The sequence below is a fragment of the Notolepis coatsorum genome, assembly GCF_963971535.1.
Source record: "Notolepis coatsorum genome assembly, chromosome: 17".
Lineage (NCBI taxonomy): Eukaryota > Metazoa > Chordata > Actinopteri > Aulopiformes > Paralepididae > Notolepis > Notolepis coatsorum.
In genome coordinates this window covers 24,217,011-24,236,585 of record NC_140181.1, presented here as the reverse complement: position 1 = coordinate 24,236,585, position 19,575 = coordinate 24,217,011, and the positions used below count along the sequence as shown (strand labels likewise).

Sequence of the window (19,575 nt, the reverse complement as noted above, 5' to 3'; positions counted from 1 at the left end):
TGCCCACCATGACCTGCTGCCCACCACGACCTGCTGCCCACCATGACCTGCTGCCCACCACGACCTGCTGCCCACCATGACCTGCTGCCTGCTGCCCACCATGACCTGCTGCCTGCTGCCCACCATGACCTGCTGCCCACCATGACCTGCTGCCCACCATGACCTGCTGCCTGCTGCCCACCATGACCTGCTGCCCACCACGACCTGCTGCCCACCACGACCTGCTGCCCACCATGACCTGCTGCATCCGGCAGCTTTGTACAGCTACATAATATTAACTGAACAATCATTGCATTATATAATCCAAGACATTCAGCCAAATAATCTCTCCATGGTATATATGGCTCAGACAGTTATGTGAAACCCTATTGAATGTTAGCCATATCACTGAAGAAGGACATTGTCCGAAACATGTCTGCTTTTTATTCAGGCTGCCATTAAAAAACATTGAACCTGTGAGTGCTGGTCCGGCTACCCTGCTTTTTGATATAATGTTCCAATCATAGAAATGTCCAGTTCAAGGGTTAACTTGATTATTATTGACAGGATTTATTTGGGCTAAGTGCTAAGAGTGCTTTGGATAAGTGTTTTCTGTATCTTCTATTCTTCTCCCTGGTTTGTTCTCTGATCTGCTGCTTTGGTCTGCTGCACCACCTGCTCTCTGGTCTGTTCCATTACCTTCTTCCTGGTGTTCTTCATTGCCTGCTTCCTGGTATGAACTCCAGTCGCGTTATTTTTTTTCCTAGCCGCATTTCTCGGAGACGCTCTCTGATTGGCCACTGACTGATGCTCTCTGATTGGCCACTGACATGTTTGCCCAATCGCGTGACGAGCTGTGTCTTTGCCCATTTCCTCGTCGAACAGCCAGCAAACTACCTGGCGTTCTATCGCCATGCTCTAAGACAAACTCTAACCTTAACCAACTTCGAAAGAGTGCCTAAGCTTAACCAGTGTAGAAACAGGCGTCGGCCAATCAGAGAGCGTCTCCGAGAAATGCGGCTAGGAAAAAAATAAAGCACTCCAGTCTACTCTGTTGCCTGCTTCCTGGTCTTAATATTGGTCTGCTTCCTTACCTTCCTTCTGGTCTGCTTCCTGGTCTGCTCCATTGCCTGCTTCCTGGTCTGCTCCATTGTCTGCTTCCTGGTCTGCTCCATTGTCTGCTTCCTGGTCTGCTCCATTGTCTGCTTCCTGGTCTGCTCCATTGTCTGCTTCCTGGTCTGCTCCATTGTCTGCTTCCTGGTCTGCTCCATTGTCTGCTTCCTGGTCTGCTCCATTGCCTGCTTCCTGGTCTGCTCCATTGTCTGCTTCCTGGTCTGCTCCATTGTCTGCTTCCTGGTCTGCTCCATTGTCTGCTTCCTGGTCTGCTCCATTGTCTGCTTCCTGGTCTGCTCCATTGCCTGCTTCCTGGTCTGCTCCATTGTCTGCTTCCTGGTCTGCTCCATTGCCTGCTTCCTGGTCTGCTCCATTGTCTGCTTCCTGGTCTGCTCCATTGCCTGCTTCCTGGTCTGCTCCATTGCCTGCTTCCTGGTCTGCTCCATTGTCTGCTTCCTGGTCGCGTGATTTTTAAACGTAGCCTATGTGTGCGAAGACGCTCTCTGATTGGCTAGCCGCGTACAGCGAAGACCCTCTCTGATTGGTTTAGCGCCGAAGGGTCTCTTCCGCCTTGTACATATATATTCTCTGCTTCAAAGTGGTTATGCTTTGGCCCTCTTTCGAAGTGGGTTATGCTTAGAGTTAGGGTTAGGGTTAGGGTTAAGGCAGAAGAGACCCTTCGGCGCTAAACCAATCAGAGAGGGTCTTCGCTGTACGCGGCTAGCCAATCAGAGAGCGTCTTCGCACACATAGGCTACGTTTAAAAATCACGCTTCCTGGTCTGCTCCATTGTCTGCTTCCTGGTCTGCTCCATTGTCTGCTTCCTGGTCTGCTCCATTGCCTGCTTCCTGGTCTGCTCCATTGTCTGGTTCCTGGTCTGCTCCATTGTCTGCTTCCTGGTCTGCTCCATTGCCTTCCTGGTCTTAACATTGGTCTGCTCCATAAGATTAAATTCCCCTAATGTGGCTCAGGATTATATAATTCTATGGTGAATCACTCCCTAAACACAAATCTGAGACAATGTTTTCAGCACCATGGAAAGTGCTTATAGGCCTTTTGTGGAATTCATATTTCTTGCTAGACCGCACTGCTTAGAGCCTTCGGACGACGAGGATGTTTCTCTCTCTTGACATGTCAGAGAGAAATTCGCTTTGACTTGAATCTCACTCTTCATAAGATCCACGCTGCATCAAATTCTCTTTTTTTTTCAACTTTTTCTCCTTTTTTCTGTGATTTTTCTCCCCATCCCAATTTACCTCTCGTACCAATTCTCCCTCCCCTGTCCTGATCGTTGCTCGCATATGCCCCCCACTGGCCGGTTGTAGGGAGGATAGAAGCCTTGCATCACATGTCCCCTCCGATACATGTGGAGGCAGCCTGTCACATTTTTTCACCTGCCAGCGCGGACTCTCATTTGGCGAGGAGTAACGTGTAGGAGGCTCACACTGCCCCCGCCATTTTTCCTGACTTTGCTGTGCAGGCGCCCCAACCGACCTGTAGGAGTCGCTGTTCACAACAACCAGACTACCACCCTTCGACTTCCCACCCGCTAACTCTGCCAATTGAGTTAGTATGACGGCCGGCCCAAGCCGGAGGCAACGCCGACAGCCGGATTCCAACCCGGTGTCTCTTGCGTTGGTGACAAACACAATGTCCGCTGTGCCACCCAGCCGCCTTTGCATCAAATTCTCTGGTCCATTCGCACACCGGTCAGAGCGCATCTTCAGCTGCTAGAGGCCAGTGAAACTGAAAGTGCTGGGCTGTAGTTACTCAAACTACAGACAACAACACAGCTTGCAGTAGCTTCTTGGATAAAGGAGGTAAGAAATCCATGTATTTAATGATAGAATGAATGACATTCTATTATAGATACCAGAAGGGGGGATAAATCATATCCCCAACCTATGATGAAAATTAATGACCAGAGGTAGAGACGTGCAAAGCAGAGGTAGGGAAATCCTCACCACCCCCCGACAAATCACATCCTGCAAATACCCCCAGACATCACGTTTGTCAAAGAAGTGCTTCTCCTTGAGATAAACTATGCATTTGACCGTTATATGGTACAAGCCTTTTAGACAAGGTATCAGCCCTTGGTCATTCAAATCAGAGGCCTTGTCTATAATAATTGTAGGCTGATGATTTTGATTGATTTGATTTGGTCTCATGTTACATAAACTTGTTGTTAGTGGCCTGAGGACTGCAGGTTTGTCCAGGATAAATGCGTGATAGATGTTGTTCTATCTCTGTTGTAATAGGTAGCCAGACAATGTGGTCAGTGAAGATGCTTTTTGTATTTATAGGTGTTCTGAAAGCATGTTGAAGTGTTAGACTAAGACTCCCAAGATGCAACACTGAACAGCACAGGAAGTCCTTCATTCCTACAGCCATTAGACTACCTGCCTCACTGAGCACAGTGACAGCACAAACTCTGGCATATCTTCCTGGACTTACTTTTTACATCGACACATTTTTACATATTTTTACATATGTTACTGTCTATTACTGTATATTACTGTATATTTTTGGCTGTCAATTAGAGAATGTATATACATATTTTAGAATGTATATCCCAGACTGTATTTTTATTCCTTATTCTTATTTGTGATTGGTGATTTTAGATTTTTGACTACCTAAATGTTTACTGTGAGCAGATTGATCTGTAGTGCTGAATTTCCCTCGGGATCAATAAAGTACTTCTATTCTATTCTATTCTATCTAACATCCAGAATTGTCGCCCCTCCCCCCGGCACGACCACAAGCCATGGAGCACACGACCCGCCACCCCCCCTGCAGAATCCGAAAGCAAAAACATAGAATCCACTGATCCCCCCACAATGGCAAGGCCACCAGGACCAGAGGCAACAATGCAGCCCACAGAAACGACACCCCCACCACCACGCACGATGATGAGGCACAGTGCCACATTGGTGGCTCAATCACCGTACCCAGCAAACAATCCAAGTACACTCTGAGGGCTAGATCCACAAAGAATGGATTGCACAGAGCAAGTTGCACCCTTACTAACAATTCCTTATGAATTGAAAATGGGGGACCCTGATGTGAACAAGACGAAAGTCTTTCTCTGGTCTGCATCCCCTTAACAATTGTGTGTATTGAGCCGTACTGTATTGTACCCATTCTGCAATCTGTTAATAAAACATTCATTCAATCAATCAATCTGCACGGCACGCCCCCCCCCCCCCCCAACCACGACACGCCCCCACCAGAAACTGCATCCCCGATGAAGATCAAAGACCAATGCATGAAACACCTGAAAAACTTTATATATATACAGTATATAATCTTTTGTACATAGTGTTACAATAAAATTTAAACTTTTTTTTTTTTTCTTTTTACATAGTAATCATATAGGCCTACATAGATGAAGTGCATTAAAAGGAAGAACACCATATCACTTGCAAAATGTACTAATATGAATAAGTACGTTAAAAACAGTTACAGACTGCTGCAGGCAAGCCTGCAAGTAAGCCTCTGCGTTATAGGTAGTTTTATCTCCAGCGAGAGTGGAAGAGAGTTCCATGTAGTAGGGGCACTATAATGAAAGGCTGATTTTCCAAGTTGGGTCTGTATATTGGGAACCTCCAGTGTAAGCCAATCTTGATGCAGAATGATAAGCAGAATATAGTGGTTTAAGAGTCGTAGGGGCAGCATGTCTCCATGGTCCAAGACAGATAGAAAGACTGCTTCAATAAGCCTCTTTCTACACATCATTGGGAAACTAGATCTATTCCTGTTCATTGGGAAACTAGATCTATTCCTGTGTGTGTGTGTGTGTGTGTGTGTGTGTGTGTGTGTGTGTGTGTGTGTGTGTGTGTGTGTGTGTGTGTGTGTGTGTGTGTGTGTGTGTGTGTGTGTGTGTGTGTGTGTGTGTGTGTGTGTGTGTGTGTGTGTGTGTGTGTGTGTGTGTGTGTGTGTGTGTGGTATGGTATAGAACAGATGAAAGGGCATCATATTCACTAAGGTGACTGAAGCCCATTTCCCTATACCTCTCTATGACTGTGTGTAATGAACTATTTAAATGCATGGCTAGGCATACCTCCCCCCCACGCACACACACGCAGGCACAGGGACAAATACATTTACTCGGAAGAATGCCCCTGCTCAGCACATGCACCAGTACACAGATAAATGAAATATGTAACATTACCACTACTAGACTACTTCTACATAGAACAACAACATGAACTGGTATAAAGGCTACTTCTACATATTGTGACGAGCCTTGTGGTGTTCAGGCTCGACACGGGCCAAAACAAACAATTCCAATGTCCACACAAGCACAATTTCAATAAACAAATCGCTGCTGTCGGGACAAAACCTCATAACTCCATTTTTTGAATTTTTTTTTATTATATAAATCAACTCCGTAGATCATCCTCCATATGTGTGTGTGGGTTTTACAAAGTTTAAACAATGGGAAAGCATTAAACCGATCATCTGTCTAAACCTCCTAACTCTATTCACCCTCAAATCTGTGTTAGTTTTTTTCATCTGCTGAAAAGTTGGGTTTTTGGAGTTATGAGGTTTTGTCCCGACAGCAGCGAAATGATATTTATTAGGGCTGACCTTCGAATTTCTTTTTGGCATTCGAAGCTTCGGGGCCTAGATTCGATTTTAATTCGAAGCTTCGAGATAAAAAAAAAATATGTTTTATGTTGTGGGACTTGTACAGCACTTTGTTCAACTTTGTCAGTGCTGTAAAGTTTAAACCTTTTTAAATCTCAGACAAACTAAACACTTTGCTTTCATGAAATATTGTAAGGCTGTAAGCCGTCATTCGAGGCTTTATAAAAGCAGCACAATGAACACAAATCTGTCAGTGCCGAGTCTGACCTCATCTTAAATAACAAATAAACAACAAAGAGAGGCAGAGTTGATTTAGCAAAAAATATATATATAGATATATATATATATTTTTTTTTAATATATTCAAATTTTATTTTCCCATTCGAATCCCATGCCCATCGAACGAAGCTTCGAAGTATTTAAGACAGCCCTAATATTTATTGATCAGCAGTACAAGTCCGATGGGAAATAGAGTCATATAACAGTCCAGGGTCAAAACACGTTCCAGGCTCTCGTACAAAAAGGGAATGTTCAACACTCAGGGTTTGTCATCTGGTCCAGGGTCAGTTTCACTAGGGGGTTGTCTCTCAGCCAGTCCAGGGTCCAGTAACACGAACACCTTCTCGCTCTAACCCCTCCTTCAAACTACCTCTCACCTCACAAACTCAGTATCTCACACTCTCTCCACTCTCTCTGCTCCTTCCTCACCTCCACTCAACCTTTCTCTGTCTCTCCTAGGGCTTTATGCTGTGTGTCTGTGTGTGTGTGTGTGTGTGTGTGTGTGTGGGATGTGGGTGATCACGCGGTGCACATGTGTATTCAATCAGTCCCAATCAACTCCTCCATTCTCTCCTCTGCCTGTGGCAATAGTCCTTCCTCCATGTAGCCATGTGACGGGGGATGATATCTGCCACAATATAAACAATGATATGAACTGGTATATACAGTAGGCTACTTCTACATATAAACAATGATATCAACTGGTATATAGGCTACTTCTACATATAAACAATGATATCAACTGGTATAGGCTACTTCTACATATAACAATGATATGAACTGGTATATAGTAGGGCTGTCCCCGACTAAGGATTTGGATGGTCGACTAGGATTGGCCAAAATTAGCCGTTAGTCGACTATTGGTCGACAAAAAAAAAAATATATATATATATATATATAATATTTAAAAAAAAATACTTTTTTTTTTACTTTTTTATCATTCCATTTGGGCTGTGGGGGGTGTCTGAAGGAGTCGACTGAAGGCTTCTTGTGCTCTGCAAAAGCATGCAATTGGTCCACTGATGGATACATCTTGATATTTGTCTAGTCTAGTGTGTTCATTAGATGGGTGAAATCCTCTTTCAGTGCCTCTGTGCCTGTTTTCGTAGGCAGTTAGCCTCTGGTATGCGTGTCATTAGCGTTAGCCACGCTTCTAGGCCTCTTTTCTTTTGAAAAGAATGATGAAAAAAATAATAATAATAATATATATATATATTTTTTTTTATTATATTCGACTAAGAGGTTGGCCAGTTGACTACGGCTCTTTTCAACCGATTAGTCGACTAATCGATTAATAGGGGTCAGCCCTAGTATATAGACTACTTCTACATATAAACAATGATATGAACTGGTATATAGACTACTTCTACATATAAACAATGATATGAACTGGTATATAGACTACTTCTACATAGAACAATGACATTAACTGGTATATAGGCTACGTATACATATAAACAATGATATTAACTGGTATAGGCTACTTCTACATAATAGAACAATGATATGAACTGGTATATTGGTGTATGTGTTGACTCATTGTTATTTCATTAGTGACTAGAATAAATGGGATTAATTTGAATTAAGTATCTGGCCACGTTGATATTGAATAAATTAATAAAATATACATTTACTATTATTAGATATCTTTTACTATTATGGACTTTGCTACTAAGGAATCTACCTGGTCTATATTACTACCTACTATGCTAATATGTCTATACTACTATGCACTCAAATCTGTAGCACTCAAGTTCAACACTGTTTGACGAACAATCTTACTTACCCTTAGCTGCCAGAGTTGGACCCTTCCTGCTGACTTGTTGTACAGAACTTGTAAGTCACTTTGGATAAAAGCATCAGCTAAATTAGGTCAATTATGTAAATGACAAATTGCTGTTTAGGATTGATTACTCCAAATTATTTAAAAACAGAATGGCTCTTGGGAAGCATAGTAGTAGCATGAGCATAATGTTTAACAATTCTCCCGTTTTGGAGCAGGGTCAGTTATTCCGTATTGCTGTATTTCAGACTACAATTACGTTTTGATGCCTTTATCCAGAGTGACTTATGACAAGGCCAAGAATGAATAGAAGGTCATAGAATGGACACACATTCACCAATTCACTCACACATCCACACACCGATGGCGGCAGCAACCATGCAAGGTGCCAACCTGCTCATCAGGAGCTGTTAGGGGTTAAGTGTCTTGCTCAGAGCTTTTTAATATTCTGTTTCTAAACTGAACGTTTTATTTTGCCCCTCCCTATAGGTGGTGAGCTTTGCCAGCCTGAAGTATGACCGCTCTTATAACTGGATGGTTCTGTGCGTGCTGTGGTGCTCTATCGCCCAGTCCATCCTGCTGCCCATGTTCCTGTGGGCGTGTGACCGCTACCGGGCCGATGGGCGCATGGTGTGGGAGAAGTGTGTCGCAATCATGTCAAATGATGATGTGGATGAAGGTAACACCCCCTCCTCACCTTCATCCTGTCTCTCTCTCTGTCCTCCTCACCCTTACCTGAAAATAGCACAAATGTTTCCTATGTACTAAGACAGTTTAAGTTGTTGAGTGGCATGGATGATTCCTATGTCCTAAGACAGTTCAGTCGTTGAGTAGCATGGATGATTCCTATGTCCTAAGACAGTTCAGTCGTTGAGTGGCATAGATGATTCCTATGTCCTAAGACAGTTCAGTCGTTGAGTGGCATAGATGATTCCTATGTCCTAAGACGGTTCAGTCGTTGAGTGGCATAGATGATTCCTATGTCCTAAGACAGTTCAGTCATTGAGTAGCAGATTATTCTTGTGTCCTAAGACAGTTTAGTCGGTGAGTGGCATGGATGTTTCCTGTGTCCTCCTAAGACAGTTCATTTGTAGAGTAAAACTGTGTCTCCTTGAGAAAAAAGGGTAACTGTTACGTCTCGGGGTATTGAACCCAATATGCAGATACAGAGCAATGATAGACAGGTCTTGTTCAAACCCAGGTTGGGTATATTTAATATGAATAGAATGGTCAGATATTCAGGCAGGGGTCGATACACAGGGGGAAGCACTCGTACAGTCCAGGGGCGTGCGCGGGACAGGAGAGTCAGACAGGCAGGGGTCGATACACGGGTATGGAATAGTCAGCCAGACAGGGGTCAAAACGGGTACAGGGTAATCAACCAGGCAGGGATCGAAACGGGTGCAGGTCCTCATACGTTCCGGGAAAAGGCAAGGAGAGTTGTCAGGCAGGCAGGGGTCAGAGCACGTCTCTTGTCGAGAGCCAGAGAACAGGGTGAAGAGCCAGGAAGGACTGCGGGGAAGGATGAGAACAAGGGTTAGACTGTCGAAGAACAATGGACTAGAGAACAATACGAGAGAGAGCAGAATAACATGACTAAATACGAAGTTACGATCTGGCAGCCTCATGACATCTGGGGCGGGTTTATACCACTGACGTAATTGGCCCACAGACGTCGATCAGCTGCTCCGCTGACAGCGGCACACCTGCACTCTACACCTGACTTAACGAGAGAGGGAGAGAGAGGGAGAGAGAGGGAGAGAGAGAGGGAGAGAGAGAGAGAGAGAGGGAGAGAGGGAGAGAGAGAGAGAGAGAGAGAGAGAGCGAAGAAAGAAAGGGAGTAGCCAGGTAAGAACCGTGACAGTAACACAGCAAAGGATGAAGAATCTGTAACACTTTCCTTAAAGGATGAAGAAAAGCCCTTACTGTGATTTAGTAATAATAACTTTCGATATGTGGAGATTACTGCAAATAATTTCCATTTCAGCGATTGGATGGCGATCACTCAAGTCCACTAGAGCCCATGAAAGATGGCTAATCAGCAGCTGTGGCTCCATGGCTGTGATTCACTCCAATTGCACACCAGCCAAAATATGTCCTCAACAGCAGCCAAACACAGGTTTTCTTTACTCCGTGTCCCAGATCTGGTAATATTCTTGGTGCTCCAGCCAGGTTTGCAATCGATTGGTATGATGCCAGATAACAGAAAGGTCTGGGAAGGAACTAAAGAAGAACTACTGTATATGTTCATTAACCACAAGTTACTGTGTAGCGCTTAGGAGCAATCATAGAGCCCAGGAATAACTAACTATTAGTTAACTTTCAGAATTAGATGTAAGCAGGTAGATAATTGGGGATTAAAGGTCAAATGTAGTAAGTAGTTATTTAACTAATGTTTAATCTGGAAGCCAAGTAGAGGCCATTCTGGAAGGTCTACACTACAGTATATAACATATCAAATAAGCTACTTAACAGATCATTAGACCCACGTCACAGTATATAACATATCAAATAGGCTACTTAACAGATAATAAGACCCATGTCACAGTATATAACATATAAAATAGGCTACTTAACAGATAATAAGACCCACACCACAGTATATAACATATGAAATAGGCTACTTAATGTATCAGAATATATATTTTCCTTAGAGTATGTTTTCCTTAGAATATATGTTTTCCTTAGTGGTGTGTACACAACATGCTTTGCTTTACTATACTGCTATAAGACTGATGTCATGACAAAAGAAAGAAAATAAGAAAGAAAGAAAGAAAGAAAGAAAGAAAGAAAGAAAGAAAGAAAGAAAGAAAGAAAGAAAGAAAGAAAGAAAGAAAGAAAGAAAGAAAGAAAGAAAGAAAGAAAGAAAGAAAGAAAGAAAGAAAGAAAGAAAGAAAGAAAGAAAGAAAGAAAGAAAGAAAGAAAGCAAGAAAGAAAAGAAAATATATTGGAGGATATTGCTGGAAAAGAACATACTTTCCCTGAAGCCTTTTTACTGAAACCCTTTTACTAAACTGGACAATACTCCTCTAGAATCATGTACAGGCAGGCATGAGACTTGTTTGGACCCAAGGTGATACTGGGAGCAATTGAACTAGAGCTGAGAAGCACTTTCAGCTCATGATGGTCATATTTCCCTTTAGTCGCAAAGGGAAAGAATCTGAGGTGTACGATTGAGACACAGTGGTTTACTGCAAGGCAGGGTTACTGCTTAGACACAGTGGCCTACTGCAAGGCAGGGTTAAGGCCCAATGCTAATATCCATACGACTAAATATCAATGGAGCAATGTAAGCTATTGATCTCCTCAAACAAAAGAAAATAGAATTCTAGGTTGAATTCATATGCATTTAAATCAATATCAAGTCAATGTTTGACTAATATATACTAAAAATGGTATTGCAAAAAGGGTGGATACTTATTTAGGGAATAAAACTGTTCAAATAATGGAAAAAGGGGTTCCACAATGAACCACTTCGTCAAGGGTTCCACATTGAACCACTTCGTTGAAGAATCACAGACACTTCAAATTGTGGTCCCACGTCCCACAAAAGTAGGTCACATGATAATCATAGCAAGGGGGGTTTGATGCATCGGCTTCATTTGGACCATAACAACATTTGAACATGATATCATTTAAAGGCCACAAATCAACATTTCATGTATAATTGATAATGAACCTGTGATGCAATTGCTTCTTTTATTTTGTAATGCAACTGTTTAAAATCAAGCCAACACCTTCCCTACCCCATCCCCCCTCCTCCCTCTCTCTCTCTCTCTCTCTCTTTCTCTCTCTCTCTCTCTCTCTCTCTCGCTCTCTCTCTCTCTCGCTCTCTCTCTCTCTCTAACCCTATGGACCTATACCTCTTTCCTCTTTGACCCCCCTCCCTCCCTCCTTTGCTACTTCATTGTCTAACGGAACTAAACAACACAGGCCCAGTGGACGTTCTGTGTGATAATTAACGCTGCCAGTTCTCTTGCTTTTTTTCCAGAGGGCTTGCCGTGTATCACACAGCACAGTTGTATGTATATGGGTTGTTTTCCTGACTTGCATGCTGAGCTGCCTGTGCAAATACTGTCATCCTCCTCCTTTGTTTTGTTTTTTTTGCCTAAAGATCAGCATTTTACACCCATCGCCCAATTTACCTCTAAAAATGAATATCAATGTAATCATTAGAGTATTCAGTTGGACTGATTGAGTTTCATCAAATTATTTACACTTGAAATGGTATCATTTCCAAGATATATGGTTCCCCCGTTAAACTCTGTGCTTTTAAACTCTGTGCCACCTGAAATGAGCCCCAGGCAGGGTCTCTCTAAATCTACAAGTTTCTGGGAGCCGTTGTCATCCCTTTTTGCTAAATGTTCAAAATGTCATGACCATTTTTGTGTAATACCACTTATTTTTTAACCTTAAACTTCCCACTCCCAAATTTCTGATTGGACCCACAAGGGAAAAGAAAACAAGAGAAATATTGAACTTGTCTGTCTTATGTTATTCGTCCTGTCTGTGTCTCTTGTCTTGTTGTCTATCTTGAGTCCATTGCTCTCTAATCCTGACGCGTATGCCTTTCTGCGTTTTGCAGAAAACAGCCAAGACGGAGGAATTCATGCCGACTTAATATATGACAGACCATATGACTATAGCTCCTCCCCCGAAATCATGACGGTAGACCATATTGCCAAGTATGAGTTATCGACCTTAGAAAGGGTTCCGCAAGGGTATCCAATGAGGGAACCGCAGGACGATAGAATGCAGTATCTGCAGGTATATTTTCTACTGATTTTCTTCCATTTCCTTTTTTACTTGAACTTCAACTTTTATGTTGCATGATGAAAATGGCCTCGTGGGCCACAGTAAACTATCTAAACTATCTAGTCTTTGCTTTGATCTTTTCTGGAATGAGTTCAATATTTTGTGATGTTATATTACATTGAAACATTTATAGCAGTAGTATGAAAGTGAGTCATAATAATTATACTTTGGCTGATGTGGAAAATATGACCATCAATATCCCTCCACCAACATATTAGACGTGCTTTATTTAATAACCAGTGTTAATAAGCAGTGTCTACTTTCTACTAAGCTATTGGCTACCTTTATAGTTAAAGGAACACGCCAGAATGATTGGAAATGTGCTTACCATCTTCTCCAGAGTCAGACAAGAAGATAGATACCAATTTCCTCTCTGTATGTTCAGCAGAAAGCTATCCGGCTGCAAGATAGCCTAGTGTTACCCCCATAGATATCTATAAAACCCCTGCCTTGCACAGCTATAGCCTAGCTGTTGGCCAAAAACACCTCTCCCAGAGTTTTAAGCTAGGCTAGCGGTCCGTATCCGCTTCCATTAATTTGTGCTAAGTTGGGCTAGCTTGCAACCGGATAGCTTTCTACTGAACGCACAGAGAGGAAATTGGTGTTCTTCTTGTCTGACCCTGGAGATGACGGTAAGCGCATTTCCCATAATATTGGCATGTTCCTTTAAGGAGGGTAAGAGGTGAAGCAGTGACTTACCATCATAATATCTCAACCTTTCAGGAAAAGCTGTAGAAAAGGCTCTGGGTCAGAAGGATCCGACACGCAGGCCAGTCAGTCAGTTAGTTGCAGGGCTGTGAAATGCTCCTCTTCAAGCAGCATTAACCCCAAAGCTTGTTTCCAAAATGCAGCCTTCAAGGGCCATTCAGCCTCCATCCTATTCTGACACCACTGTCCAACTCGTTAAACTTCAAATTTACAGCTCAAAGTCGCTTAGCAGACAGTGTGGCTTCACGATTTCGCGACTGTTTGCTGCAGTCGGAGTCTCTTTAAAACTCAAGCAGTTTAAGGAGTTCTTCTAAGTTCTATACCTTCAAAATCCTATAATGAAGATCTGCTGGACTTGCCCTGGAAGACTGAATGTGGAGATGAACCTTTAAAATCAACATGATCCCGACCAACACAACCCTGACTTGCACTCACTCCCCACTGTGTCATCCTTGTCATATGAACGAGCTAACGAGGGCTTCAGTTTCTCAGGGTTAAGCCCAAATAGACTGAGCCATAACACAGCATGGTGGATAAGTATTGCATACGTGTTTCCATTACAGTAATCTATAGACATTCTATAATCATAATGTCACCTATGGCAGCTAGCCTTTATCAAACGAAATGGCAGAATACGGGACCGTGATTTGATTTGACATTACACCCCAAGTCAAGAATTTGTATATTGTTCACTTGAAAAGTACATTTCTACCCATAGTCCTTTTCTGAGAGTATACTTGCAATGTAAGTTTGGTACTTACTTTAGTACTTCATGTACTAATTAAAATAACATGTTTAGTATGATAGTCATTAATATGCTGTGTAAATTTAATCTAAAGACAAATAAAAGGTGTACTAGGTTGGTAAAAAATACATGAAAAGTATAATTTCAATATATCTAAGCACATCTTAAGTACAACTTTTAACACACTACGTACAACTTAGGTGGTTTCAATTTAACACAACTTTAGTATACTTTCTGAATACATAAAAACAGCACAAAGTATACTTTTAGAAAATATACTTACATATAAAGATGGATATAAGTATATATTAAGACTCAACAGCAACACTGTGCTACTGTCTCTACTGACATCCTGGAAACACCTGTCCTGACGTTATATAGGACCCCAATACTTTTCCACCTTAATAACAAAAGACCCTTTGAAACAGAGATGTATACAGTAGCTGTCATTCCATCATTACTCCATTCACTGCTCCACATCACAGGGACTCATGTGGTTTATAATATTCTAAAACAATATTTGTTATTAAACACTTACTAGTTACTTACTTACTAGTTATAATCACAACAGCAAGCAGATGCAATTTCGGTCACAATAAAACATTTGTTTGTCGTAACTATGACGCACTTGTACACTTGTACCTTCGTACCACTTGGTAGCGTTAGAGACTCCTGTCTCCTCAATTCCAACCACGCATCAACTAATCACTTATAATTGTAGCGCCTCCATTTAAGAATTGCTGTGGCGATTCTTAAGTGGCTTGATTGCAGACAAAGGCCTCTTGTCATTTTGACTGTGCTCCATCCTGCATCCTCAGCCATTCCTCCATGCATCCATTCCTATGCTTCTGCTGCCCCCTGCCGTTAAGCCCCTGCCCCTCCACTCAACGCTACTGTATGCTCTGCTGTCTCATGTCCTTGCATTTACCAAAAGCCACCACAGGGGGCAGTCTGATATCAGTCTTGTGCTACTTGACACCAGCTTGACAAACCCTATCTCTCTTGTGTAGTTGTCAGAACAATATGGAATGTGAGTATACCAATTTGGGGGACTAATGAACTTATGAACTATGAACATATGCAATAAAGATGACTATGGAGTTGAATACTAGTTCAGTTATTATAGTTCTGTAGATGTATTTTCCACAATATAATAAGATAGAAATTAAATCCATAGAAATCAGAATGCTTTAATTAGGAAAAAAGAGACAATACATTTAATCTGTCCGTTGCATGTCTATTAATAAACTGCAATCAACACCTAGAGAGATCACACTTAAATGTGCTACCTGTAGGATTTTCATATTGTGTATTAGGCTTTTCCACAGGCACCCATAATATGACCCAGCATATTTCTACCCCCTGCTGGTTCAGACATGTTACTTTCCAGTGACCTGGGATCAGGATGTCACAGATTGCATGGATGACGAGCTGAAAGCAGGTCGTAGCCGCCACTACTGTTTTTTTAGAAGTGATTATGATTACATTTGATTTCTCAAATGATAATGTCCTACCACCACAGTTGATTTGGCTGTGAAGAATCACAATAATTCAAATTCCCTCCAAGAATAAATCCTACATGTAGTGTCTTTAAGCTTGAACGTCGTAGCGTTGTCCAGTATAGATTACTATAACGTACACAGTGCCATAGTCATTTTGTGGAAATAGCTGTGAATTAACATGTGACCTATAAAGTGAACCGTATAGATTGAAGGTGCTGCTGGGTCTGTGATTGAAGGTGCTGGGTCTGTGTGTGTTGCCGTCCCAGGTGCCTCCTACAAGAAGATTCTCCCACGACGACACCGACATGTGGACCAGCAGCGGCCAGATCCCCTCCTACCTGCACCGCTGGGGCTCGTCCGAGGACATGATGGGCACGACGGGGGGCCTCTACACCTCCGGCTCGCTGCGCCACGAGAGGCGCAGGAGCAGCCTGGTCTCCTACCACGAGGAGAGCCACCACCACCGGCACCACCCGCACCACCCGCCGCCGCACCGCAAGCGCCGGCGCTCCGAGGATAATTACGCCCTGAAGCACTTGCCGCGCGTCGCATTGGGCGGGGAGTGCTACGAGGACGAGCTGCGCTGCTTCAGCCGCGACGAGGTGGTCAACTTCATAGACGAGACGCCGCTGCCCAGTCCCATGAGGAGCCCGCGCAGGCCGTCCGCCGTCTCGCTCGTCCCCGACGTCTTCTACGAGCAACACCACGCCGTCCTCTTCACTCACTTCCCGCTCACGGACTTTGAGTGCGAGCCGCAGGCGCTGAGGCGGCTCTCGGAGCACAGGAGGAGCGGGGGGGTTCGGGGGGGCGGCGGCTCGACCGACGGGTCGTCGCTCGGACCGGAGGGAGGTGGCGGCGGGGAGGAGGGAGGAGGAGGGGCGGCTTGGGGCAAAGGCTGCCAACAACCGGAACACCTGCGGTTGGAAGGGAAACGTCAAGGCGTGGGACCGGTCCCGCCGGGGCAGCAGACTGGGGAGCACCCTGCTCGTAGGCCCAGTAGGACCGGCCTCGCAGCGGGGGGGTCTATGAGGGCCCCGAAGGGCAGCTTGGGGCCCCAGAGCTACCTGGGCGTGGCGGAGAGTAAAGGAAGCACAAATAGTTTTGTAAGCACACCCTCAGCCGCGCCCTCGGATACATCACCTTTCACTCTGATTCAGTAAAACTATGACCTGTTAATATGAACATTATTACTCTGAAGTATTATCGTCATTAGGAGAAAACAACGGAAGACGTTGGAAGGGGTGACGTACTATTTGGCCAATTTAAGACTAGTGCCACTATTCCACTCGTACTGCCCATGTACCACTATAATACCCAAAGTTATTGCTACCTACTGTGTATTCAGATATGAATGGCCTTGTGGGGGGGGGGGGGGAGGGGGGTCTTTTGACACATATCTGGCTGTGGCCTGATATTGATTTCATGAGCAGGCTGGTGACGAATCACGTTGTTTTTAGTTTTTTTCCCCCGCAACAAAACGGTTGTAAATCTTGTGGTAATTTCCACCTGTTGTTTCTGCTGTTCCATGTTATTTCTGATCACATGTTCCGGGTGATCTGGGAGGGGCGGTGGGGTCGTTTTTTTTTCTTTCTTTGCACTTATCAATTCAGAATCTCATATTGTACAAGGTGTATTTTTCTCTGCTGGGTGCGTGTTTTGCAGTTGTTGTTTTTCTTTCTTTCTTTTTTTAAACCAATCTCTACCCTACCCCAGAGATATAGAAGATCTACTGCCCAAATGCTCCTTGAGGTTGAGATTAGGATTTGACCATAACATGTGCCATGGTTTGGTCATGATAAATAACTATGAACGTTTTTATTTTATATTATTATTGTTGTTATTATTGTTATTATTATGACTATTATCCAGGACACTGACATGATGTAATTCCAAACATTCTGGATTTTTAAACATGTTTTATTGAAGGAAACAGACTATATTGCTGCTTATGCCTATAATTTCACTTACTTACACTTTTTCTGTGTGATGAATTTAAATTCTCCATGAACCCCCTTGAACAACTCAAAGTGACATTTCACTTGCTCACTTCCGTCCATCACGTTTAGTCTCCACTCTCCAGCAGTACACGTTCACTAGTGAACTAACCACCACTGCTCTGTCAACACTGCCTTTCCTCCTGGTTTATTTACTTCTATAAAAATATACTATATGGGCCTCTGAGAGTATACCCTGAGAGACCTCCTAACTAAGCCTAAAATGTCCATCAAAGGGTTTTAACTTAAACCCCAATCTGTGATTTTTGGACCATATTAATGTGCTTTTATTAATCCATTGTATATTTTACAAATTTATGTTTACATTTATGTTTATGTTTACAAATATTTCTAATGTACACAAACCTTTCACAGCCACACAATACAGAAAATATTATTAAACTCACATACTCATATACACCTGTTGTCTTGTATTAGTCCTCATATGTCATATCAAGACCTGAATTAATCTGACCTGAATCTTTTTCTTCTTTTTTTCTCAAATGTCTCCATTGGCATTTTTCTTTGTGGTGGGGCTACCCATGTATTTACGTTTGGATCACACGCTAAGAGTGATTTAGGAAAGTGCTCAGAGCAGTCAGGAAGTAGTGAAGAGGTGTGTTTGACCCGTTTGACCCTGTTGCTGCTCACTGCTGTTGCTGCATTGCGCCTCTAGGGGAGCTACATCAGTGATCACATCAGCCAACCAGAGAAGCAAATGGTAAATAGTAAATGGACTGCACTTATCCAAAGCGCTTTACAACTTTTGCCTCACATTCACTCACACTGACGGCGGAGGCAACCATGCAAGGTGCCAACCTGTTCATTGGGAGCAGTTAGGGGTTAAGTGTCTTGCTCAAGGACACTTTGACAGACTGCCGGGAGGACAAATGTTGGAATAAGCTTAAAACATTAGTGGTTATTTGGTGGTTGAGACTACATGGTCCTCGTTGCTGGCCTGTGTTGAATGAGGACTGAGTAGATTCAACCACTTAAACTTCTTATTCCAATACAATTCCTTTTGAGCTTCTCTGATTGGTTAGAAGGAGGAGCCTCTCAGTGAAACTTTTGAATGGAATCTCTCTGCTCTGCTGCTACACTGATCAACGAGACTCACTCACAATAAAGAGTCAGAATGGCCACAATAAGATATGCTTTGGACCAAAGGTCTACTTTATAGATGAAACACTGTAGCTTTAGTGAGTAACGTTTTTTTTTTTTTTTTACTATGTACTATGACAAGTTTGGCTATATACTAAACATGTTTTTACATTATTACCAAAATATTTTAATATAGACTTACATTATATCGTACAATAGAACTTGCTAATAATGTAAAAACATATTTAGTATATAACCAAACTTGACATAACATAGTACACATGCAGTTTGCTAATGCATCACAACAAACACCACACCAACCAGCCTATGGTGTGTGTGTGTGTGTGTGTGTGTGTGTGTGTGTGTGTGTGTGTGTGTGTGTGTGTGTGTGTGTGTGTGTGTACAAGATAAACACATACCTTTTACTATGGATTGTGTGTTTTATCAAAATGAGCACAGATATGGTTTGTAGACCAGGAAGTGAATTAGTTCCTTGAGAGCCAGGCAGCTTAGAACAGTTGAAAACTAAACATGGCTTATAAAATTACCAAAACAAAGATTTACTTCAAAGGTGCAAAGGTGCTTATGCAGTTTAGAGGGAGTTTTAGGTTTGTTGTACATGCCTGCAATTATACAAAACATAGGCTTATTTACGATAAGAAGTAATACTGTTTACTCAATGTAGGTTCTTTATTCACCAACATTCTCATGGTGGACTGTCTTGATCAGGGTATCTGCCATACAAACATTTGTACTGATTTTTTTATCAGTATTTAGTCCACATGGGTGTGGCTCTTCAGGTCACATGGTCAGGATGGGTGTGGCTCTTCAGGTCACATGGTCAGGATGGGTGTGGCTCTTCAGGTCACATGGTCAGGATGGGTGTGTCTCAGTAACCAGTCCGACCCTTGACCCTCACTAAACAACAGTGCTGTCATTCAATGGGTACAGTTGAAGGAGTGGGGA

At 42.9% G+C, this 19,575-nt stretch overlaps 1 protein-coding gene across 1 annotated transcript in view; it reads left to right on the top strand.

Moving 5' to 3' along the window:
- gpr153 (G protein-coupled receptor 153) overlaps positions 1-16,865 on the top strand; it is a 61,323-nt gene extending 44,458 nt beyond the window's left edge. The window contains 4 exon segments of the mRNA XM_084333089.1: positions 8,234-8,423; positions 12,330-12,511; positions 15,781-16,629; positions 16,632-16,865. Of these exon segments, the coding sequence (XP_084189215.1) occupies positions 8,234-8,423; positions 12,330-12,511; positions 15,781-16,629; positions 16,632-16,682 (1,272 nt within the window). The 3' untranslated portion in view covers positions 16,683-16,865.
- Positions 16,866-19,575: the final 2,710 nt, after the last annotated feature.